The sequence below is a fragment of the Castor canadensis genome, chromosome 1 (genome assembly GCF_047511655.1).
Source record: "Castor canadensis chromosome 1, mCasCan1.hap1v2, whole genome shotgun sequence".
Taxonomy (NCBI): domain Eukaryota; kingdom Metazoa; phylum Chordata; class Mammalia; order Rodentia; family Castoridae; genus Castor; species Castor canadensis.
This window is the reverse complement of record NC_133386.1, coordinates 16,894,847-16,920,677: the sequence shown is the minus strand read 5'-3', so window position 1 is coordinate 16,920,677 and position 25,831 is coordinate 16,894,847. Positions and strand designations below refer to the sequence as shown.

Genomic DNA, 25,831 nt, shown 5'->3' with positions numbered 1-25,831 from the left:
TTGCTTGTCTTTGATCAAAATTGACATGGTGTGCAGGCAGTTTTTTTGACATCGACTCTACTGCCTGTTTTGGTTTCTATAAGGGGTGTGAGAATTAAAACAAAAATAGACCTGCTAATGCAAGACTTCAGAGTCTAAGAATAAATTATATCCCCTGAGGTTCACAAGTTCATTTGCACATTCTTAAAGGTAGTTAAAATAATTGGAAAAAAATGTAGATTTTAGAAGGCATATCAAAGTAACATTGGAAAGTAATAGAAAATATCAAATAATTATTTTATGTTAATATTCATTCTTTATGCTATCAGCTGCTTCCCTGACCTCAGGATTCCCTTTGACTTCCTGCATGATAAATATAATGATGAGATCAAATGTGACTGGTAAGTCTGGGTGATGTAAGAGCAGGAAGCAGTGACATTCCCTGAGCGTTTACCATGTGCCAGGCAGGCATGGTACCAATTGCTTTATACACCTACTAGAGTTAACATTACATTTAATTTTAAATGTACATTTACATTTAATGCATTTAATTTTCCTAACAACCCTATGACTTAGCATCCCCATGTTACAAATAGGAACATCAAGCCTTCGAAGGTTAAGTGATATTTCCAAAGTTACTCAAGTGAAGAGCAGGTCTGGGATTTGAACCAGTCCTTTGATTCTGGAGCCTGAGCTGTACTTCTGTGAACCTGCGCTGCTCTGCTCTGTCCCCAGTTAGTTCTGTTAGTGGGATCTTACTGAGGCCACTAAGTGATTTTCCTGGGGCTCCATTCCACTGTCCCTCTCACAGAAGAGTGACTATTGCTCTTTAAATCAGCACCTGGTCATTGTGTTCAGGAGTCCTTCTCTGGGTCAGCAATTCTAGCAGCAGCTTCTTTATTTGGTGGTTCTGATTTCTGTCTGAATCCTGAATTTGCATAGGTAGGGCATCCAGCTTAGCTATGTTGACCAGGTTTTCCTTACCTCCTCTCCATCCCTTCCTCCAGCCCATCAGCCTGGGAAGAAGAGATGCCTCTTTGGGTGGGAGCAAAGGGGGTCTTTGCTTCAGATTTTGCAGGGGCCTCTTACTTTCAGATCCTGTGGACCATAAAGTGTATGTGTGTGGGGGGGATTTATCTGTGTCTCCAGGACCCATCTAATATCCTTGGTTGCATAAGTTGAGTGGAGTCTGGGGCAATTCCAGGCAGATGGAAGGCTATGCATTTACCTTTTCATTTTACCCGCGCTCTTTTTTTCCACAGAGCAATACACTATTTGCACAAATGCTATGTTCTGAAACTATAAGTTCCGAAAATGACTCATGAAAGGATTTTTGGAGTCACACAGAAAGGTTTGGTAAGCCATGTGGTTTTTAAGGGTAAGCACCTATACCTGGATATGCCTGAGGTAGCCTGTAGCCAACCCAGCCCTTTTCTATTTCCTTACTCCCCCTGGAGCAGATGCTAACCAGAACTGCTTGGTCAGCCTCCACTCTCACTGGGGGCTCTGTGATGTGCTGCTGTGACATGACTTTTGTGTAGAAATCTCCTATCACAAATGGCAGAGGTGACCCCTGATTAAGATAAGACTAGGCAAGACAGGTTATTTTTTACTTCTGGAAAATTTGACTTGGTCTGTTACAAAGTACATTAGTTTGTGTTTTGTAGCTCAGTGGTTCTCAACCCTGGCTAGACATTAGAATTACCTGAGAAACTTAAAAAAATACCAAATGCCTGGGACTTGTCCCAAAATAATTAAATCAGAATAGTTAAGGCTGGAGCCTGGCACCGATATTTCTTAAAAGCATTACAGGGAAATGGAATGTGCAGTGAAGGATGAACGCCCTGAGTTAGAGGATGGACAGGCCAAGGAGGCAGCTCTTGTCCTAGTGCTATTACTAGGAATGCAATTGGTGCAGCTTGCGAATACTTATTGGGTGCCTATTGTGTGCAGGTGTTATGCTGAGGAGTTTTCAGAGAATGAAATTAACCTCTTGTGTTCTTTACAATAAGCTATGAGCTTATTCAGTTTTTATAGATGTGTGTATGGGAAACTTCGAGGATATAGAGCAGCGTAATCAAAGTGGAATGCTATTTCTTGAGGCAATATGGCTACAAAAGCAATATTTAACCAGTTTATCTAGGTATGTATCTGAGATGTCATCTTCATTGTGTTGTCTTATAAGATTTTTTTTATGGGTAGCATGACTTGGTTCTGAAAACAGAGACCCAGGTGTAATCCAGTAAACAGCCAGAAATCTTAAAGATTACAGGGTGCAAATCCTAGCCTCTTGATTCCTAGTATCAGACTTCACAGGAGTTTTCTAAAATATGTCTTTGCTAAATATAGCTTATAAGATGGCTAAAGGAGGGAGACCTTGGGAACCTGGTACCATGGAAAACTCCAGTGATATTTATAAGCTCTACTGAGTGTACAAGCTGTAACTCCCATGTACTCTGACTTAACTCCTTTGCACATTTACAAATAATTTCTCATGTTATATGTACAGACTTCTTGAGAAGTCTCCATTATGAAGGGTTATGTGGATAGGATGGGAATTTTAGATTGTATCTTAATTTGAAAAGTCTGAGATCACTTGCCTTCTAGCAGGGCCTCTTAAAAACTTGTTAAAGCAATAGTGTGTTGTTGGTGTGGGAGTGTAGTATGTAACTGTTAACACATGTATAGAGTCATGTAACCATCACCATCATCAGGCACAAATGGCAGCATGGAGTCCCCAGGACTAGTGTGTAGCTTAGAATCAGAAGCCACCCTCTCCCACCTACTCCAGTGGCCTGATCAGTTTACATTCAGGCCCTTCTGAGGATTCAGTCCATGGTAGGAGTGAGGTATATGCCTCTCCTTTTTCTCCAGCTTGACAAGGTGGTGTAATTCCTGATTCCCTAAGGAAGCCTTTGAGATATGAACAGGAGGCTGGAGTTAGAACTCTACAGGTGCAGGTTACTTTCTGGAAAGAAATGAAATGAGGACCTCTTAAAATAAAGAGTCCTGCCATCCAGATCAGACACCGAGCTGTTGAGAGTAGAGGTATACAGGCACATGGAAGTGGTGTCTGGTGGGTGCTTGCCCTCTGTCCCTGCACAGCCTGTAGTCAGCCCTCCTATACCTTCTCCTTCCCTTTCCAGAATTCAGATTCTGTGCTCCCACACCTAGGCCCAAGGGCTTAGGTGTGATTTTTCCCCTGTAAGTTAACACCCTTCATAAAATCCTGTGCTGGCAGACCAGCTGCAGCTGCTTTGATGCCTGGGAACTATTCAGGGCATCATGTTTTGACAACAGCTCACCCTTTGATCTTTGCAGCCAACAAGTTACTGACTACATTTTCAAATATTCTGACAGTTTTGTTGACTTTCCTCTATGAAAGCATAAGACCCTAGGATGAAAAAATCTACCTAAGTACCAAGTGATCGTATAGTTACACCTTCAGAGCAGAAAGTTTGATTCCTCCAGCTCAGAAACTCTTCTCTGTGCAGCTTGTCTTTCGCTTTCTGAGCCTCTGTTGCGACTGTGAGGCATTTGCAGCCTCTGGCTTCTGATAAGCCACAGAGATATAACTAGTGATCTGCCGGTGAGATTATGGGGCCCAGAGTCCAAGTGGACAGTAGTGAGGCCTGTTTCTTCCTTTGGGCAGAAGAAAGTGTTAAACATGACTGACTCACCTCTGGGTCGTAACATCTGATTATGAAAGTCTTCTATAATGAAGGGAGAGAAATTGTCATAAAATATTTTTGCATTTTACTGAGCTGGAGATGCTGATAGTATTCAGACTATAAGGGTTTGAATTCTGCAGTGTGTACTGGCTCTGGGGCCTAAGGGAGATACTTAACTCATGTGACCTTTAGGGATCTTATGAGGATTAGGTAAGACAATCTTTGTCTTTGCAAATAGTAAGTGCTCAATAGTTATCATACAGTCTAGTGGTAAAGATAGGAATTTCATATTTGTTGAAGTCCTCTGTAAATGGTAACTGAATACGTAGATGAGGAGCTAGGAAAACTATATTACCCCTATACAGCCGACCATGCCCTACAAGTGTGTAGGGACTCTTGTCATGCTCGCCAGCAATTCTTGACTTTGAGGTATGTTTAACTCTACTCAATAAAATGTCAACTATGTAGTGTTCATAACTAAAAGAAATAATTTAATATAGACATAGCTGTTAAGGTGTCCTTTAAAAAATGTTCTTCAAAGGAGGGGGGACTTGAGAGCCATGTGTGGTAGAACAGAACTGTCATACCAGCTATGGGGGGGGATCAGGATCCATGGTCTAAGACTGGTAGAAAGCATGAGACCCTATCCGAAGAATAAACTAAAAGCAAAAAGGGCTGAGAGTGTGGCTCAAGTGGTAGGACACTTGCCTAGGAAACACAAGGCCCTGAGTTCAATCCCCAGTACTACCCAAAAGGTGGTTTGGGGGGGTGGCAATTGAATATAAGACGGATACAATTGATCATTTTCATGTGATTCGCTGTTCTCTTTTCTTAGTTTCAGTATTTCCCACCTTTAAAACTGACAAAATGTTTAACCATAGGTTGAGCCAAAGGTATGCTATAGAACTCAGATCTGTATCAGTGAGGTCAGTTTTGGTCATTAACAAGAACAGAAAGATGACTCATTTTCTCTATAGAGGCTTTACAGACTGGAGGTTGTGACTACATAAAGATTGAATGGACAATGACAATAACAGCCACAATACTAACTTCTCTCTAGCGTTTGCTTTGTCTCTGATCCTGAGTTAAGTGCTATATATTGCATTATTTATTTAGTCCGACATCGTATCTGTGAGCTGGACTCCGTCATTTTCATTTGCACAAGAAGAAATAGATACGGAGAAGATGAGAAAATAACTCAATATGATGCAGATTGGGTAGTTGTGACATTGAGTAATAAGGGGACAAATTCTGAGGGCAGACTTCTGCAGTCTTCCCAACCAAGATGGTTCTTTTCCCCCAAACTTCATGATGAATTTTCTGTTCACTTGTTTAAAACACTGCAAACTCTATGATGATGGAGCAACTTAGGGTAATGTGCAAGTATTGTTTCATTTCTTATAAGCCATTGCTGAAATTTCTAGTGTAGAGGGTGAATTAAGTGGCCATTTCATTCTTTAATACTGAGTACCTGCTGTATTCTTCCAGAGTCTGTTCTAGGAACTCTAGCAATGAGCAAGTCAGATAAATCCCTATCCTTAGGGAGTTTATATAACAAGCAGGTAAAAAAAATGAGTGAGCTATTTTAGATAGAGTATTCAGAGAGGGCCTCTACAAGGAAGTGACATTTGGGTTGAGCCTGAATGGCAGGGGTGGGAAGAGCTTTTCTGGAAGAGCAAAGAACCATTCTGAAAGTCCTTAGTTAACAACAGATTGATGTGTTCTGGAGCTGTCATGGCTAGTAGTGGTAGGAGGCAAGGCCTGGCTCATGTAAGCTTTTGTACATCATAGTAAAGGTCTTAAAGAAATGGATTAAGCAGAGTGCTAACATGATCTCATTGATAAGGAGCTCTCTCTGGTTGCTATATGAGTACGGGAGAACATTAGGGATAAATACTAAATTTGAGGTTTCTCCTGGATGGCTCTAGGGGCTTGGTGACATGTGGTCCAATTTTTTTTTTTTTTTTTTTTTTTTGTGGAACTGGGGTTTGAACTCAGTGCTTCATGCTTGCAAAGCAAGCGCTGTACCACCTGGGCCACACCTCCAGTCCATGTTGCTCTGATTAACTTGGAGATGGGGTGTCATGAACTATTTGGTCAGATTGCCCTTGAACCGTGATCCTTCTGCTCTCAGCCTTCCAAGTAGCTAGAATTACAGGCATGAGCCACTAGCACAGGGTCAAATTTGAGTTTTAATTTGAAGGCCAGCAAACAGGACCTGAGACTGGGTTGGGAAGCATGAAATGGGGCAGAGAGATGGATTAAGGCCGACTTTGGGTTTTGGCCTGAAAAGGGGACACGTTTGGGGAAAGAGACATGTTATGTAACCTAACAAGGGAGGCAGAGGAGACAGAAATATGGGGGCTGGAACTGGAGCAACTAAAGAGTTCTGTGTTGGATGGGTAAAGTGTGGGATGTCCCAAGACATCCAAGCTGAGGACTAAGGGATCCTGGTCTGAAGTGTGAGGCAGTGATCAGGCATTTCGATCATTTCCTTTAAGAGCATTAGGAATTTGGATTCTTGTGGAAATCTTTAGTCTTCTAGAAACATTTTACTTGAGCTGGATATCTGGAGAACATGCTGGGTAGGGTTGGGATTTCTTACAGCCCCTTGAGGAGGACAAAGGGAACTCTTTGCAGCTAACCTGGCTGCATTATCGTGGAATATTCTTCAATATAGACAGGCAACCATGCTATGTGCATCCTTTTAATTAAATCTGACCTAAAGTCCTATTTATGTATGTTCTGAGCAGAGTTCAGCACAGTAATTACGATCTAACAAATTATTTATCACATTCACATTTAAGGTTTCTGCCTCTGGCCCAATCACGAGCATGGCAGGTGTTTACACTGTGTCTGGTATATTAAAATTGGACCCTGTTGCCCCTTTACCACAAACAAATGGTCAGTTAGATTACAGTCCCCTGTGGACATCAGGTAGATTATAAATCAGAGGACTACAAAGAAAAAGGGATGGATGATGAGTCAGTGTGGAAAAACCTATAAGCCAAATCCCAGTGATTTATTATGTTTGGATATTCCCTGATCTGTTATTCTCTACAAATAACCTCGTGTTTCCATTTTTCTACATTTTATGCCTTTAGCAAGTGTTGCCATCTTTATTTTTCCGATGAAGATGATGTCCCTAGACTCACAACAGTTCCCCTCATGGCTAGTAGCCTCTGATTAGACTGACTACATCATTGGCTTCCCCTTGTGATCCAGTGTTGCCAGGTGGTGGCATCTGCAGTGCCTGGGCTGTGGTGAAGTTGAGATGAAGATACTAGACAGGCTTTTCAGATAAGCAGGTGCCCAGACACACCCTGCAAAAACCAGTCTTCTTTCTTCTTTGCAGTATAATAGCCATGTGGACTTTGAGCGTTACTGAATTTTTCTAGGCCTCTGTTTTCCCCTCTGATCATTGAATCAGGTGAAGTGCTTGGTATAGAACTTAGTGCTTAAAAAGAAAAAAAAAACTTCAATAAACCTTAATTCCAAATCCTCCTGTGTCTTTTTTTATGGGTCAGGAAAGAATAATCACACTCTGAAAACACATATGCCCAAGGTGGCTATTAGTCAACACCAATCAAGCTAGACTGGAAAGAGGAAGAGAAGTTGACAAATTCAAGGCATACTGGAGAAACCTGTAGGCTTCTCAAAGTGTGGTCCCAGGACCAGCAGCATCCGTTTCGCTGGGTTGCTGGTTAGAAATGCTCATTCTCAGTTGAATCAGAACCCTAGAGGCAGGGCTGGGCAATGTATGCTTTAACAATCCCTGTAGCTAATTCTGGTGCACACTAAGCTTTGAGACCCGGTGGTCTAAGGTCAACTCAACAGGTATTAGATGAGGACTACTGATATATGCATTGGCATGTTTGTGTGATGCATGCCCATTTATATAGGATGTTTGAATATGTAATACTGAAACCATTAACCAAGTTTGTAATATCAGCAAAAAGTGGCCAAACTTGTGATAAATTACCCATTTGGTAGTTCTTTGATTTTGTTGTCTGAATAAAAATGTATCTTGAATGCTTATTTTCAATGCCTTTGCACTATAAATTCATTTGGGTTTAAAATATTGATCTATCAACTTTTTTCTTCCTTTCTTTCTAGGAAATTCCACTTACTTGGATGACCATGGGCCACCTCCTAGTAAGGTAAGGTCTTTATTTGTAGCATAAATTCCCTTTTCCTTTCTTGGTATTCATAGCCTCTGACTCTAGCAGTTCCTGGGCACCCAGCAACCCCAATTAGAATTCTCTTGGCCTAAATCATTCACAGGAAAATAGAAAATAACAGATGTCAAAGGAATCTTTGACTTCTGATGAGGAGGAAAAGAAGGAGCATGAAGACAGCCAAAGTGATAAAGGAGGGAAGCCACTACTCAATCAACAGCAGTACCTGCCCAGAAACCGAAGTTGTCAGACCTCTGCCAGCTTCCCCTGCCTGGCTGCCTTAGTTGCCTTGGCATCAATGCTGGCCCATGATGTAGTGTCCTGCCACCTGGTTACTCCATACGTTTGGACCTTGCAGCTAGGCTCACCTCTATCCCATTCTTGCCTGCCTCTGTCCCATTCATTCTTGGCTTCTCAAGGCTGCCCTGGCCTGGCCTACGCACCCATTTTTATTCTTCCTATGAGCACTTTTGCCTGACTTCTGAGGGGCAAAAGAGTAAGTCCATCAGTGCAGTTTTCTCACTTTTGTCTTCTTTCTTCTGTTCTGTGAAAACCAAATACCAACATATGAAAAAATGAGAGAATCAGGGTAAAAATGATCATTGCATATGAGAAAATAAGCGTGCAATATAGTGGACTCTCCTTTATTCTGAACCCATGTCATTTCTATATTTGTGGCATCAGGATTTTTTCCTTATTGAACATGATGGTGACAGTAGATCAGTCTTTGGGAGACAGGGTTAGCTTGGCAAAATATTAAATTGGTAACCTTATACTTCTCAGTCTTACTTTAAGAATTTTTTCTGTGGCCCAGAAAAACTGAGCTCTCCCAGTACTTGCTTTTCTTTGTCATTGACCACTGAAGGTGCTGGGTGCCAAGGGCAGCTGTAAGATAAGAACTGGTAATAATGCTGAGAAGGTAATCAGCCACCAATCTTAGAGGCTTTGAGGAAATTTACCCCAAAGAGTTACATCACTACATTTGCAGGCTTGACCTTTGGAAGAAGTCATTTCTGAATGTGACACTGGCTCTACTGGTTGACCTTGAATGAATTACTTAACATTCTGAGCCTCAGTTTCTCCTGAGCAGAGTAGAACTAAACATACTATCCAGAGCTCAGGATAGTTGAAAGAATTGATAGACTTTTGTATGCGGGGCACTCAGCACTGATGGGTGACAAACAGTAAATCAGTCATTGCTCGTGCTTACTTGACTAGGGTAGTATTAAGGTTATTGATGAATTGTATAGTAGTATTTACTACAATTCGTGAGTGGCCCTGCCATTTGATGTATTATATGCTTTCAGGGCCTGTGATGCTACAGTCACTAGAAATACAAATGTGAATCAAGAACAATAAAAATATCTCCTGCCATGGAGGGTCAAAAGAATACAGAATATTATTGGCTTTCTGAGGATCACGACCAGCTCTAATGTGGACCCTCTCATCCTTCCATTAGCCTCAATGTGCTGAAAGGCACATCCTGGCTCCTCTTTAACTCTCACTAAATTGCTCACAGCATCCAGAGCTGATATCTGAATTAGGACTTCTGGCTTCTGTCCCAGCTTCTTTCCACTAGGCCAGGACTCTCGAACTTGAATTCACATCAGAATCACCTATGAAGGGGGTGCTTTTTCTCACACTCCCTCCCTTGCTGGAGCAAGGTTTTCTCTTTCGCCCCTCCGTTATTACTGGACCTAACTGGGCTTAACTAGGGGGACTGGAGATTTTAGAAAAGATACCGGATAGGCAGACAGAAAGTTGGGGTCAGGTGTGCATTGTATACTTGGCTGGAGATGCACAACCCTCATTGCTTCTTTTATCTTGATTCTTTAAGGCCTTGCTCCTTGTAGTTCTTTAAAACCTTGCTTAAAACCTCTTTCCTTAGGCTTGCATTGTCCCATGTTTGCTTTCAGTTTATCTTTAGCTTAATCGCTCTTAAAGTCTTTTGCCCCCAGGCTTGCACTGTCCCATCTCTCTTTAGCTCCCTCAAAGCCTTGGTGCTCACACTTGCAGATAGCCACCCTGCAACCTGCATATGCATAACTGTTAAGGTCTCGTCATTGGACTTGCACTGTGCACTGTCCCATGTTCTCTTTGGCTTTTCTTTAGCTTTCCTAAGGCCTATTTATGAGGTTTGTTCTCAGCTTTGCTTTCTGAAGCCTATGTTAAAGTTCTCGGTGCAGACTTTCTATCAACCCCTCTTTAGCATTTTCCCTTCAACAATTCTTTTCCCTTCAGTAATTTTTCCCCTTCAATAATTCTTATCCCTTCCAAAAGCTTCCCACACAAAAAAGCCCAAAGTGAAGCCCCTCTGCCTCCTTCAGTGGTCTTTTATAGCAGCAAACAGGGTGGAGCAACAGGGAGGGGCATGACATTGAAACCTTCGTTCCTGCTCCTCTGAACACAATTTAGGAGACGCAGCTGTTCTGCCTTTCCCTGTTTCTGGCCAGGGGGGCTGTGTGTGTCTCAGCCTACAGCTAAAAGCAATTAACTGTATCTCGCCTTGCTTGTGCCCAGTTCTCATAGGCTTTAATCCGCTCCCCACATACCTGGAGCCTTCTTAAACACAGATTGCTGGGCTCCCATCCAATAGATCTTGGGTAAAACCTAGGAATGTGCATCTCTGACAAGTTTACAGGTGATGCTGACACTGGGAGCCATACTCCCATGTGGGAGACAGGCTGCTATGAAGGCCATGAACAGAATGAAAACTATTTCTCTAGACCTTTCCTGTGTTGTTTGCACTGTTAATAGCCTAGCGAGAGTGACATGACTTATTATGCAGAGGAACTGAATAATTAAGGATGACTTATTAAGCTTTCTTGTAGTGAAACATATTTCCTTTGGCCAATTGTCTTGAGCTTTCTAGAGCTCTGTTACTACTGAACGTAACTGGCGGTGACAGGAGACTCAGAAAGGACAAACAACAGAAGACAGACATGCAGAAAGTTGGGGCCAGGTGTGCTGGGCACTCGGATGGAGACACATCCGAGTTGCTTTTTTACTTCTCTATTAGCTCCTCTTTTACTTTGCTTCTTTTCTTCTGTATTCTTTAAGACCTTACTTGTAAAGTCTTTCTTTAAAACCTTGCTTCTTTTCTGTTCTTTAAAGTCTCTTTCCTTAGACTCTGTCTGTCCCACATTTTCTTTAATCTCGCTTACAGTCTTGGTGCTCAAACTTGCGTCTAAAATCTGCATTAGCATAACTCTTAAAGTCTCAATCTTTAGACTCGCACTGTCCCATGTTCCCTTTAATCCCACTTAAAGTCTTGGCTCTCAGACTTGCATTGTCCCATGTTTCCTCTAATCTCTAGCAGCATCATTCTCGCAGTAGCCTCACAAGCAGGCTGCAGCCAGCCAATCAAAATTCCAAAATCCAAAAACCCTTCCATCAATCCCCTATCAAAAAAACCTCATGTCCTCCTTCAGCGAGTCTTGGAGGTGGAACAACAGTTCTCAGGGAGGGGTGTGACATAGTAACAAGAGAAACCTGGGTTCCTGCTTCTCTGAATCTAAACAACTTAGTAAAAGCAGCTGTGCTTCATTTTGCCTCTCGCTCTCTTCTGTGGCTGGGGCTACGCTAAACTTAGCCTGAAGATCATCGAGTACAACTGTGCTTATGTAAGTTCTCATAATTTGCTCCCCATGGTCAATAACCTGTCTGGGAGTGAAAATAAGAGGGAACAATAAGGGTGCAGGGGCCTGCTGAGTTTCCACTCTACCACTGCTCTTGTCTCCCTGGTGGGGATAGGGGAGACCTTCCCTGCCCCCTCCTCCCTGCTCCCTGCCCTGCCCTGTGTCAGAAAAGGAGGACTCTGCCTGGGGGCCCAATCCTCTTGGCTTGTTGGGATATTACTTTGGGTTCCAGTTTTGATAAAAAGGATTTTATTTGGTCAGAAAGCCCAGGTACACTTGATATGAACTTGTCTTTTGATGGCTCACGTGGGCTGAAACCAAGCTGGCCATGGATGGTCAGTGTCTGCACCCCATGTGTGCTGGCTTCCTTCTTCTTCCTCCCATAGGTATTCCCTAGCTTGCATCCTCCCCATTCCCTGCAGTCTAGTCTTCAACTCCCCACTTCCCCATCCTCATCTAAGCTCTTCTCAAGCTGCAGCTTACGTCACATTGGTTTTGGCCACTTTCAGAGTAAAGCCAATTTTATAAACTCTTGTCCAAGTTTGAAAATTACAAACACTACCTCTTTAAACCCACAAGAACTTTCTCTAATACAGATTCTTCTACCATAGCTGTCTGTTCATTATCTAGGAATGAAGTGGCAAAAATTACTCTTGACTTTTTAAGCAGAAACCATAGTAAAAAAAATATGAAAATGAGTAAAAACAATATTGTTATATGAACATTTCTTCACCCATGCTTCTGACTTCTGGCAGGGTAGAATTGAGTCCCAGAAGTGATGACCTCAGACTTCCAGATAAAAGTCCCTGGAGTGCTCCCTGAGGTGGGGCCCTGGTTATTTAGGTCTGCAGATCACTAGCTTATCCCGAGACATGGTGGCATCCAGAGGACAAGGACTCACACTTGTCTGGCCTCTGGAGTAAGCCAGCTTGGCATGGAAAAGTAAGATGAAGGCCAGTCCCATATTTTTCATATTTGCTTAGCACTCAGAATAACTGTTTGATGCCAAGGCTGAAAGAGTTGTGATCTAGATAAAATAAGAGTTTTAAACCCTGAAAATATACTGAGATTACAGCAATTTCTCATTTTATTAAAAGTTCAATTCTACAAGTTTTACATTCCACATTAATAAACATGTGGGGAATGGGGTGTGCCATACAGCACACTCAGGGACCAGGTCCTCTTTCTCTCCAGTATTTTCATAAGGAAAAAAATGCCTTTGATTCTCCCTTGTTTTTGAAATCCACGGGACCTCACAGCTTACCTTGGTCTTTCAACAAAGCCATTATTGGAAGGTGGATCTTACTGTTTTCTTTATGCTATCACTTTTTACTACCACTGTGTGGTTTAAGGTTGGAGCCATATTAAGAACAAGCATGTCGCTCTCTAGTGAGAAAGGGAAAGACACGCTTGAATACAAAAGCAGGAATGAAATAGCCTAAAATGACAGCACTTTCTGTAAAATTATATGCACATGCATGTATGGCTACAGAGAAATTCTAGAAGGTTAGTAGTGTTTTTTTCTGGGCAGTGGGATTTCAGGAGATTTTTTTACCTTCATGATGTATAATTTGAGTTTGTGAAAGTAATGCCTATTCACTCTAAACATCAGAAAAAGCAATTTCCTGATGTAACAGAAGACTAAAGTTGAGTTTAAAAGGCAGTAGTACTCTTAGCCTCTTGAGCACCCTGCCTCTTCCTTGCCCTCTTTTCCTCCTTAGCTTCTCTTTACCAGGAATGTGGGTACCTGGTAGGAGTAGCAGGCATCAGCAATGATAAGTTCTGTTGTAATAAATGGACATGGTTGTCATGTCACATTTATTGGGTTCCCAAATCTGATAGATAAAGAGAGCTGTTCTAATCAACTCAAGGATAATAAAATCACCATCCATGGCTGATACACATCTTTTCCCATGTGCCAAGCAGTAAGCTAAGCACTTTGTATGCAAATTTTACTCTCTACTGAACTCTGTAAAAGAGGAAATAATTTTTTAATCCTCATTTTACAGATGAGGGAATGGGATCTAAGGGAGGCTGACTAATTTGCCAAAGATCATGTATTAAGTTTTAAATTTGGGATTCCAGCCCAGGGCTGTGTAGCTCCTTGGCCCAGCTTTTAACCATTTGAAGAAAATGATAAATTCAAGTAGGAATACAATAATTTTTAACCTTACTAATGGACTTTTACACTTTAAAATAACCTAGTACATTGATTAGTACACACACACATTTGGCCTTAGTATTTCAGAAAAATATACCCATCACCATTTACCATTTTGGTCTAGTGGACACGTTCAGCTTTTTTAAAATAAATTCTTTCATATTTATTTTATCTGTTTCTTTTCAATTACTTTTGTATACATACCTGCTTTTAGCATTAGTCCATTTTCAAACTGCACATAAATTAGATTTTGATGTTCACATATCTCAAAAGGTGAAGAATTACTGTCCCATGTCCATCAGCAAAACAAAGTGGGCCAGGTTCTTTTCCCAAAATATCATTTGATGAGTTCCTTCCTTTGAAGGACTGGCATAAGAATACCATGTTTTCTTTTGTGTCTAGATAAATACATGGACCATGTGTTGTTTTTTGAGTTTGAGAGGATTAATGTAGGATGTCATCATCGGAGGTTCACAGTTCAAGTTCATCATGTCTTCCTTGCTGTTCTCTGACTCTGCATTCATCTCTAATTCCTCTAGTGCTTGTGAAACCTCTCCGTCAGTTTTTGTCTCTTTGTCATTAGAGTTTGGAAAGAAATCTTTTAATTTCTCTACCCTATTCAATGTAAGTTAAAAGCAAACTAAAAAAGGCTATAGCTATAGTTCAATGACAGAGTATGCCCAGTATGCACAAAGCCTTGGGTTTGATTCTCAGCACCACACAAAAAAAAAAAAAGCAAAACAGCAAACCATAAAGATGGCATTTCTACTCTTCATTTATCTTTGGAAAGATAAATGATGCAATACTTTGATAAATGAATGCAATAAGAAATACAAAGGGTGTTGCAACAGTGGCCATTGATTTCACAGATGAGTCATTTCCAAAGGCGTACCCTGTTCAGCACAGTAGCTGTTAGGCTCATGGAACCATTATGTTAGTTAAAATTTACATTAGCTAAAATTCAAAAGGTAAAAATTCACCTTCTTAGTTGTACTAGCCACTTTTCAAACTCTCTGTAGTCACATTTTTTTTAGTTTTTACCATGTTAGAAAATACACAATTGAACATTTTGGTCATCAGTAAAGCCTCTATTAGGTGGCTCGTCCTAATGTTCCATCAGTCTTCCGTTGTCCTGTTATTTCAGTCTTTTTAAAACTTTTGAGAACAATTGATGCATAATGGATGGGTAGTTATTCCCTGGAGGATGAAATAGCACAGTGTTAAAAATAGGAAAAATAAAACCACTAAGATCTCATAATGGGTTTTAGATTATCTTAAAGGGACCTGGTGGACTCATGGTAATTTCAAGGTAGAGGAGTTTTATTCTCCTTACTTCAAAAAATGTACATTTACCCTTTTTTTCTTGAAGACATCGCTAAGAAAGTAAAATTATGAGATATTAGTCCATACAAGTAATTAAAACTGTGTAAAAATACTTAATTAAAATTGGGTCTAGTGGATCCTGAATGTATAAGGAAGGTTTATATAACTGATGTCCACCTTTGCATAAAAGCACTTTTTTTGATAAAATAGTACTTATTACTTATATATATATACAAAGTAATCTGCTAGACAGTGTCAGGATTCAAAATTTTATCTTAAAATGGACTCATTAGGAGAGGATTTACAATTTATTATGCTGAGCAAGCATTCTGCAAATGAGTGAGAAATGATAATATTAACTGAGATAATATTTGCATGGCACTTAACAGTGTCTGGCAGTGGGGCGCTCAATCCTTCTTGCCCATCCTCAGATGCTAATTTCTCTTCATTATCAGTTGATTGTTGAGTGCCTACTTTGGCCTAGGGATCAGGAAGACAAACAAAAAGTCAAAGATAACCTCTGCCATCTGATAAGCTAATAGTTACATTACTAGTTTATCATCCAGTTGCATCAAGAGATTTGAAGGAATTGAAGACTATGAGAGCACCTGGTTCCATGTTAATATATTCTTGAGTCTAAATGGCCCAGTACAGATAACCATACATTCTATTCAAGCGTTTACTGTACACCAAGGTTGTGTTTGCTCTGTGCAATGTGCTAGAAGGCTGCAAAAGGCACAGTCTTACCCACAAAAGAGTTTAGATCCACTGGGGAGGACAGGCTGGCAAACAGGACCCTTCCATGCCCTAACTGGGCTTCTGGGTGCTATGATAAAGATGAACACAGGGTGAACCTAGAAGCTCAACCTGATGTCTGCTCAGGGAGAGTTCTGGAGGCCAGGTAGGAGGGACTGACAAAGCCATAGTCTTGGACGGAAGGGATGAGGAGGAATGGGCCTCACTACTGAGTTTGAAGAACTGCAGATGGGAATAGAGATATGAATTATTTTGAGAGCTTGACTTTAATAGGAAAGAGAAAAGTTAATAGCCTAGGAGATGAGGACCAGGTCTACATGATTGTAGAACAGGACAAATTGTAGGCTAGAACAGGACAAATTGTAGGCTAGAAAAGGAGTGGCCAGTTCCAAGTTCAGTTTTGAAAGGTGTGGTGGATTGAATTGTGCTCCCTACACCCTAAAAAGCTATGTCAAACCCTAACCTCTGTGAATATGCCTAACCACTGCAAATGTGCTTTCATTTGGAAAGAGGCTCTTTGCAGATGTAATAAAGTTAAGATGAGGTCCTACTGGAGTAAGGTGGACCCTAAATGCAATATGACCCATGTCTTTACAAGAAAAGAGAGATTTGGGCACAGGGAGAATGCTATTATGTGGCCACAAGCCAAGGTTCCCTCAGGCTGACTGACAATGACCAGAGCCTAGAGAGAGGCATGGAACAGATTCTTCCTCTGAGCCACCAAGAAGTAGCTAATCTTCCACATACCTTGATCCCATGTCTCTTGAACTATGATAGATATAGTTATATGATAGATATGATATGATATCTAGATAGATATGATAGATATGATAGATAGGATGACTGTTTTAAGCCACCCTGTCTGTGAGACTTTGTTATGGTAGTCCTAGGAAGTAGTACAAATGGATCACGTTTATTATCTTCAATTATCAGGATAGCACTTAGTGATTTGGTTTGATTTAATAAACTTTGAGACCATCCTTAGAAGCCCAGGATAAATCAAGTGCATTTTTTTCAACATTCAGTACTTCTCAGATTTTTGTCCCAGCTTCCCTTCTTTACTTTTACTTATACTTCTATGTCATTAGTTATGTTCTTATCCCCAACATTCTCTCCAGCTTCTTCTATTTGAAATTCATTTCTACTGTTCAGTTTGTTATTTTATATACAAAAATCATATGATGTCATATGAGCATATTTTTCTCTGAAAATGACCCAAGTGACAACAAATGAATTTTTAATAAGAGAAAGTTCCTGAAGGGAGATGTCCTACTTCCACAGGATCAGAAGCTATGAGGGTAACAGAAAAATAGTTGAGAAAGTTCATTTTCTTTTTCAAACTAAGTCCTTATTTCTATTGAAGATTTCTCAGCCTAACATTTAACAACACAACTGCCAAATCCAAAGAAAGATTATGTTTCATTTCTGTTTTGTTTTTTCCCCTTCAACAACTCCTTTGAGTATGACGACCCCATTAACCAAAAGAATATTTTTTATGTTCTGTAGTAAAGAAACCAGGGTCTCCATTCTTTGCTTCGGTCTAAGGAACAAAACCCAAGTATCTTGTAATCATAGCAGGTAAATTACTTATGGAGGGCACTGAGAGCACAATTACTTTCAGATTGCTGGGCCAAGCATCAGTCAACTTGGAGAAGGTTTCTGGATGCAGAAACCCCCATTTCCCTGAAGGCAGGATTACTGGATTTTATATGCACACAGCCTCCTTTGGTCGGAGTCACTTTTTACTTAGAAGAGTAAGGCTGAGATTCAAGAGAATAATGAATTTCTTGTTCCTGGCCCAAGTGCCTCCAAATCTGTTTTTTTTCAGGATGTAGTCATGGCCATCCACCGTGTTTTCCACTTGTCTGTGAGGACCCGAATGGAGCAAATAAATCTCTGGCACAGAACTGGGGTACAAGGCACTTGCCCTGTCTGGGAGCTTCCACTATGGTGGCAGTTCCTGAGCTGTGGTTCTTAAACTGTGGCTCTGAAAAGTGGCTCCCCATCTTTCAAAGTGCATTCTTATCCTGCTTAATAGCATCTGCTGTGGTGAAGACCCATATTGTCTGAGTATCTTGGAAAGACAAACCACTGGCGTTCTCAGGAAGTCTATTATGCCTTCTTGTCTTTATTCAAGCCAAAACCAATACAAATTCCTTATTGTTATTTTTAAATTCTGACACATCTTACATACTAATTATTAACAAGACTAATAAAATGTACAGACAATATGCCCAATGTACCAACCCCTCAGAGTTAAGGTGTTACTGTGTTAGCATGCTAGGTGCTTCATGCTTCATTCTGAGTTGTCTATTCATTCTTGAATAGACAACTAAATAGTGGAGGAGCCTGAATTTTGGAATCAGACCTCAGTTAAAGTCCTACTATATGACTAGTTACCTTAGTTTCCTTAGAACAAGTGCACCCTCCTTGAGCTTTAATTTTTCTATTTCTTCTTTTTTTTTTTTAAAGGTAGTACTAGGATTTAAACTCAGGATTTTACCATTGCTAGGCAGACATTCTACCTCTTGGGCCATACCTCCAAGCTCTCTTTGCTCTGGTGTTTTTGGAGATTAGCTCTCACTTTTTGCTCAGGCCCGCTTGGACCACATTCCTTCTATATTGTGCTTCTTGCCATCACTGGGATGACAGGCGTGTACACGCCCATCTTTTGTCCATTGAGATAGGGTCTCCCCCAGGCTGGCTTGATCTGCTTCCCTCCCATGTAGATGATGACAGGCATAAGCCACTGGTGCCCGGTCTTCAGTTTAACACTTCTAAAAGAGGATGGTGATGTCTGCTCTTAGGGTTTTGAGCCTTACATGGGACAATTGGATAACTAGCATGGTGACAGGTACATAATGACTGCCCAGCAGTGCATCCTGGCACTATACAGTTTTCTTTGTAAAACTCTACAGATTTTCATGACTTAGTTTCTGTAACTTAGAGTGAGCATCGCTCCCAGCCCTCCCCTCCCCACCTGGTTTTCTTGGGCCTTTTGAAAGCAATTGCTTGCCAGTTGGTATATAGTGCCAGTCTCCAACATACAAGGATGTTGGGATTCCTGGTTATTCCTCCTTGCCTTCCTTGAGCTACTTCAGCACACTAAGGGCAGCTTTCTCCAATCCCTTGCCATTTTCTTTTTCTTATGGACATATTGTCCTCCATGTCAAACTTGATTTTATCCTAAGTTCTTTAAAAAAAGAAAGTCTACAAAAGCAAAACTGCTTTTTGTTTTGTGGAAGAATCAATTGAACTGGGCAACAGGTTTGTGTTTAATGATTCATGATAAATATATTAGGTTTAGTGAAAGACAGAACTAGCAAGAATCAGTTTCACTCTGATGGGCACGACTTAGAAGGAATTCCTTCCACCCTCTCACTTTTTTGATCAATTAATGACTAGAATATTTTATTTTTAAATAATTCGAAGAGTTTCCAGTGCCCAGAATATGCTGTAACAAAGCTATTTTGTGTGAAATGAGTAACTAATAACTTAAAAGGTAGAACAATGTACAAAAGGGAAACAGACCAAGCTTACATAACACAGTTGCTGTTTCTTCCACAAAGTCACCCGTGTTCCCACTTCACCTTATTTCACGCTCTTCATAGTTCTTAAACCATGAATGTGGAAGTGTTTGGCCCAGCAGAGCTGCCTCCTGAGAGTCCAGCTTTCAGTGGAGATCTATATCCAAATTCAGACACACAGTGCTTTTTCTAAATGTAGCAGTTTTCTGAGCATGTAATGTGTCCTCTTTCCCAAAAGAACATAATGGATCCATTTCTTCCTCAACAAATATTAAGTACTATTAAGCCTATCTCCCACATTGTTTCTTTTTATTAAAAAATTCTGTGAAACCACAGGTTTAAAAATAAGTAGCTTATGTAATTGCTCTTTTAATTTCTTCCCCACCCCACTCCCGAAGGGCCAGTTGATAAGACATTCTCCTAACCCTCACCAGTGTCCCAGTCACAATTGTGGACTTAGCTGGTTGTTGGAGTGAGGCTGCCTTGAACAAAAAAATAGAGCTTTTAACAAAGCATGACGTGTTAAAATTGTACATTGTTGTTGGAAAGTATATTTAATCAAGAAATTGCTTCAGTAAATTAAGAAAAACCCATGCCACCACTCTTGGGCAGAGTGACAGTCACCTCAGGGTTTTCAAAGTTGTTGCAACTTAAATCATCTTAGTAGCTCCCAACTATAGCTACCTAATTCTTTTCTTGTTGACTTTATTTCTTCCTTGAACTTTTAATCAATTTTTTTTTGTTTTATAGATTGTACACATTCCTATTTCATTTTAATTTGGAAAGTACAGAAAATTATAGAGTACAGGAAAAAAAAAATCACTCCCAGTGACACCTGGCAGGAGCAACCAAAAGGAACAAATTTTCCATCCTATCTAGTCTTTATAGCATATTAAGAATATTGAAGCCTTCCTATCATTTGTTGGAAATATTTTGCCAGTCCTTCTATTCTTTGATCAAAGTTATGTATGCACATAACATCCAGTGTTTAGAGAACAGAATGGCTCATGAGCTTGTTATGAAAACAGCAGTCCTGACACATACACCCTCCAGGTCACTTGCCACTCTTCAGAAGCTATTACTTCAACTCTTTTAACCAGTTCTTCAGTATCCATTCTAATATTTCTAGATATCCTGCTTATGTTTCCGATTCTTAATTTGATACAGCTTTAGACAAGCAATTCCTCTGTGGAATAGAAAGGTTTAGCTTTTTCGCTGCAGCCTGCCCATCCCACTGCATCTAGGCACCCTGTTTGTGCCTAACCCTTCTAACCTGTGTATATGTTATTGGGCTAAACCAGAACCCTCTTTTTATTGCTAAGAATAAGTTACAGTAGCAGCGGGCCACTCTGAAGCTTTTTCTTTTCTTTATAAAAGTAATTGTCGTGCTTGTCAATTTATTTACATACTTTTCTATGAGCTCCAATTTACCCTCCATCTCTTCCCCAGTTGTGGAACCTTCTCTTCAGTTTCTCTCCCAGCCACCTGCTCAGGTGTGTCTTGGGATCTCCCTTCACGCTTTTCTTGTTTTCTTCCATTTTCTGCAAAACCACGTTGTATCAATTTTCTTTTGTTGCTGTCACAAATTGCCACAAACATAGTGACTTGATCCAAATCTTCCAGTTCTGGAGGTCAGAACGCTAAAATGGATCACAGAGGTTTAAAATCAAGGTATTAGTGTAACTTCTAGAAGCTCTGGGGGAGAATCCATTTTCCTGACTTCTCTAGCTTCTAGAGGCTACCAGCATTCTTTGGCTCACCGCCCCTTTCTCTGTCTTCAGATCTCTGACTCTGACTCTCTCTTGCACTTACCAGGGCTCTTGTACATCGGAGCCACCTGGCTAAGCCAGAATTCTGTCCCCACCTCCAGATCCTTAAGGTAATCATAACTGCAAATCCCTTTGGCCATATGAGTACATAAAATATCTACAGGTTCTTGAGATGGGGACAGGACATCTCTTTGGGGCCACTATTTTTCCTTCCACATATGTCTTCCTCTTTCCTTTTCCTCCAGTGGCTTCTGGAGAAAAGATGTAGTGATAGAAGTTTCCTAAAATGTTGCAGTTCTGAAAATATATTCATTTATCCTTGATGGATGCTTTGACAGGATGTAGAACTCCAGATTGGAAATCTATATCAGACAGAATAGGGTAAGGTTATGGAATTAAACCCAGAAATCTTAGTGGCTTTACACATTAGAATTTGTTTGTTGCTTACGTCAGACCTTCTGTGAGCCCAGTGGCTCTTAGGGAAGCTACCTTTTTTTTTTTTTTCCATCTTATGACTTCATCCCAGCAGGAGACCTCTGCATCATTATGGCAGGACACAGACCCAGAGGGACACATGCAGACTACATTCCTTCAGCCTGGAAGTGACGAGTGCCGTTCTGTGAGCAGTCCATTGGCCAGTCCTGCTCACAAAGCCCAGCCTGACTGCTAAGAGCACTGAGCATGAGTGTCCTATCACAGAGTCATTTCCCCTGGGAAGTTAAGGTCTCAGTCCACTTTATTCTAGCTTCTAACATTTCTGTGGAGAAGACTAATTCTGTACCCATTATCTGAAAATCTAATCTGTCTCTGTGGAAGTTTGTTGTTCTTAGTGCTCAGAATTTTTCAATTTCATGCCTAGGGTGTGTCACTTTTTCATGTCCCAGTCCAGATCCTTGGTGGACCTGGAAACTCACTTCCTGGGAATTCTGCTTAACTTTTTCATCGATGGTTTTGCCCGTGGGTCCATTTTCTGGTTTTTTGGATCTTTCTTGCTTGAAGATTGAGCCTCTAGGACTAATTGTCCATTCTTTTTATTTTTCTTTTCTTTATCTTTTTGCTCTGCTATTGGGAAGAGATTCTCAACTTTGTGAATTGCAGAAATCCCTTGAAGTATAGTTTTTGTTTTTCAACTTTCCCAGCCTCCTCTTCAGTTTCACCCTGTTGTTCTCCTGCTTTTAATTTCCAAGAGCTTTTCTAGGACGTTGTTTATCATAGAATTCTTTGGTTCCTCTTAAGTTCTGTACATTTTTTTGCAAGTGGTTATTCTTAGATATTTTATTTATTTTTTGGTTGCTATTCCGAATGGACCTTTTCCCACTGTATCTTACATTGATTGTTGTAATGTTGAAAAACAATTGATTTTTTTTGTGTTCTATAGTCTTATTTCTGAGTTTTTAATTTATTTCAGTCATTTAAAAATTCTTTTTGTTAGTTGAATGAAGCAATTGACCAAACAGTATCCACTTTATCTCTTCTTATGAAATTTTGTCTCAAGTTTTATTCTGGTATTATCCAGATTAATATCAAATAATATAAAGTCCATGGTAAAGGAGTGTGTATTAATTAGTATCATTACTTACCACATGTACCAGCACTTACTAGCACTCAGTATTGCTAAATAAGTGAATGGTGTTTAGAGGTGGTATCTTTTTTTTTTATTTGAAATTTTAATGATAATATCACAAGTATTTTACCATTAAGTATATTCTTGATTTTTAGTTTAAAGTAAGTTTTCTTTATCACATGAATTGCATTTTTAAAATAACTTTCTCAAAGAATATGCTTCCTTTGTGGCTTGTGATCTTGCACTTAGAAACATGTTGACTTCACTTAACTTAATTCAGCTTTTAGAAACTAATGAGGGGGGAAGTTGATAGGGATGGGACAGACAGGCTGATAGTGACACCTTTTTTTTTATACCAGTGTTTGATTTGTCTTAACATTTTTGCTGAATTTGAATTTGCAGGTGATGACAAATTCTTCCAGTACTTAACCACAGTACTATCTACTGAGCTTAGTGTCTTTGTCAACTGTCACCTAGGGGTTTCTACCTAGTATGATGCTGCAGCCCAAAGGGCACCAGGCGTCCTCAAGCAAGCACATAACTGTCCATGCAAGCTATGACTTATCTAAAATGAAAGCATATACGCAGTCTTAGTCAACAAAGACCATGAGAGGCATAATTGAACTGGAGAACATCCAGAAGCTAACTAGAATGATCTTGAAAGGCAGAAGAAAAGACTAAATTGAGTGTGATTTTTATCAAGAAAGACATTGGTTTGGGAAAATGATCAAAGAAAATAAAACCAGAAACCAGAAGGAATTCTTCGATAAATCGTTGAACACATCTCTATGTTAAGTAGACTCAGTGTCCCTCAAATCTTAAGTATGTCAAAGTCAAGTTGAAGATGTTCTTCTCCTTGTGGTGAATAGTAAATAGCTGAACTTCATTTGTGCAAATGACAGTTCAAGCCAAACTATAAATCAGTCCCCATAGAAGTGTATATATATTTTCACAGATGACAAATCCACAATTGATTAGAAAGAGAATCAGGGTGTTGGGAAGAACAATCAAATGTTTCAGAGTTGATATTCTTGAATACAATCTGATCATTTTTATTTTACATATAATAGAAATATGAAAATTATTTTTTCTCAATAAAAATATTTAGTAATTATTGACTTTTATTTATAGTTTAGTCAGTACTGAGTCTTATCTCCAGGACATTCACTGGGCTGCTTCTTTTCCAGTTACCCATTCTGTAGGGCTTTGCTTAAATCTTGCACATTCTGCAGCTGCCTGAGCTGGAGGAGGCTCCATCATGTGAAGATTTCAGAACTACGAGTTTGAAGGTCTGGTGCAAGCCCTGGCTCCCACTGTCAGTGATAATTTATTTAAATTTGTGGTGCTCAGGATTGGACCCAGGTACTCTTACATGCTAAGCAAATGCTTTGCCCCTGAGCTACATCTCCAGTCTCTTACTGGTTCTTAGACTTAGCAAAGCCAACTACTCTTCTGGGTTTTCCTCATTTGTAAAACTGGGAAGTAATCGACTTTCTGGTATTCATTGCATTCGCATTTTTGTGAAAAGGAGGAAACTGATTAATGTTTAGGGAGCTGTCAGATGCTGTCTGTGTTACTGATGGGTAAAGATGGGATGGCCTTTTTCCTAAACCTCTAAATCGTCTCTTTCTTCCCATGTCCCTGAGGTGACACCCTGCAATTGAACCCCAGTGCAGCCTGCTGCTCTGGTGAGCTGCTTGACTCAAGGGAGCTCAGCACTGCAGGACTTCTTAGCCCCTGAATTGCAAAGCCTAATTAAAGGTAGGCTGAGTGTCTTCCCTGACAATTCTGTCCCAGCTCAGATCCTCATCTTGACCTTCAGCTTTGACTTACCCTATCTTCAATGGTGAGCCAGGGTAGGAAGGGAATGGAGTTTTCTCTTCCCAGGCCCCAGAGCTGCATGAAACCAGCTGGGCTTTCTCTGAGTTACATTTAGACCCACTCTTGGCTTTTCATTCATTCCCTGCCCCATAAGGGGGAATTGGAACCCCTTATGGTACTAGCTATATGAGAGTAAGAGAAAAATGATCATTGTGAAGCAGGCCAACAATAGGAAGAGACCAAAAGTGGAAGCCAGGTAGAAAGCAGCTTTAAAAACTCTCAGACTGTCTTTAGACAGTTGTATTCTGAGCCACCATGGCTTCATTTTGTCTTTGATGACTATATGACCTCGCAACTCCTCCTTCTTGGAGAAGGTAGCTTTTAGGTCCTTTTACTAATCATACTATGCAAAATTGTAAAGCACTAAAAAAAAATGTCATTTATGATCTAATATTCTCCTGTAACAATAGCTGGCACACACCATTATACATTGTATTTTTACCTGTAAGTGTATGTTTCCATTTCCAGTTTCTTAAGGGCACAGAGTGTGTTTCATACATTTTCTCTACCTCTTTTGACTTAGTGGATATGTACTTCTTTTATGTACCTAGAGGAGGCTTTTTCCATGACAGTCAGGGGTATCCAAAATGAGTGTAGTTATGTCATCCTGACCAGCGTGATTCCACCATGCATTGCTCGCAGGCTTGGTGCTAGAGGACACTGATCACCAGTGGTGTCCAGAGAGATCCATGCTTCCTGCCCAGAGGCACAGCTTTCTCCGATTTTGATCCTCATTCCTCTTCCGTTTCTTCCTTTCTCTTCCAAACCAAATGCCCAGTTCATCCTGGCCAAAAAGAACATGCCACCAAAGGGCACATCGAGACATTAAGAACAATGTATAAACTAGAGTTTTATAAGAATTTCAAGTCCTTTGATTCTGTCCTATAATTTAACTACCTCTTGGGTAAAACTATCAGAATAGTCAAAAATAAACTGGTCCAGGCTTTTCATTTGACTACTTCATAGACAGGTTTATCCAGTATATGTTTCTACAATTTTAAAATTTGTCAAGATACACAATGGTCACTGAAGACAGATTGCATTGACATGAATGCCATGGAAAGAAAGTAGTGAGAGCTCAGCTCCCAGAGTTTAGGGGACCGTCAGATTAAGCCTCTGCCTCTTGCTGTGTGATTTGGCACGGATTTCTAAATGTCTATTATTCTTACTTTACTCCTGTAAATAATAGAGACAAAAGTTCCTACATGATAGGGTTGTTGAGAGGATTAATTGAAAGAAACCATGTATAATGCTTAGTGTAGTCTATTTGCAATTAATGAATGCTCAGTGGGTTGTCATGGGATAGGGTAGTGGGTCTGGCATGCATGTATGTGTGTTTGCAAACATAAAGGAACTTTCTCTAAGAGTCACAATAATAAGCAGA

The 25,831-nt window shown here is 40.3% G+C and overlaps 1 protein-coding gene across 4 annotated transcripts in view; it reads left to right on the top strand.

The window, feature by feature from the left end:
- Ust (uronyl 2-sulfotransferase) overlaps nt 1-25,831 on the top strand; it is a 276,799-nt gene that overhangs the window by 104,583 nt on the left and 146,385 nt on the right. For all 4 annotated transcript variants that reach the window (XM_074072414.1, XM_020179625.2, XM_074072417.1 and 1 more), the window contains exon 2: nt 7,767-7,810. In XM_074072414.1, the coding sequence (XP_073928515.1) occupies nt 7,767-7,810 (44 nt within the window). The remainder of the gene's footprint in view (nt 1-7,766; nt 7,811-25,831) is intronic.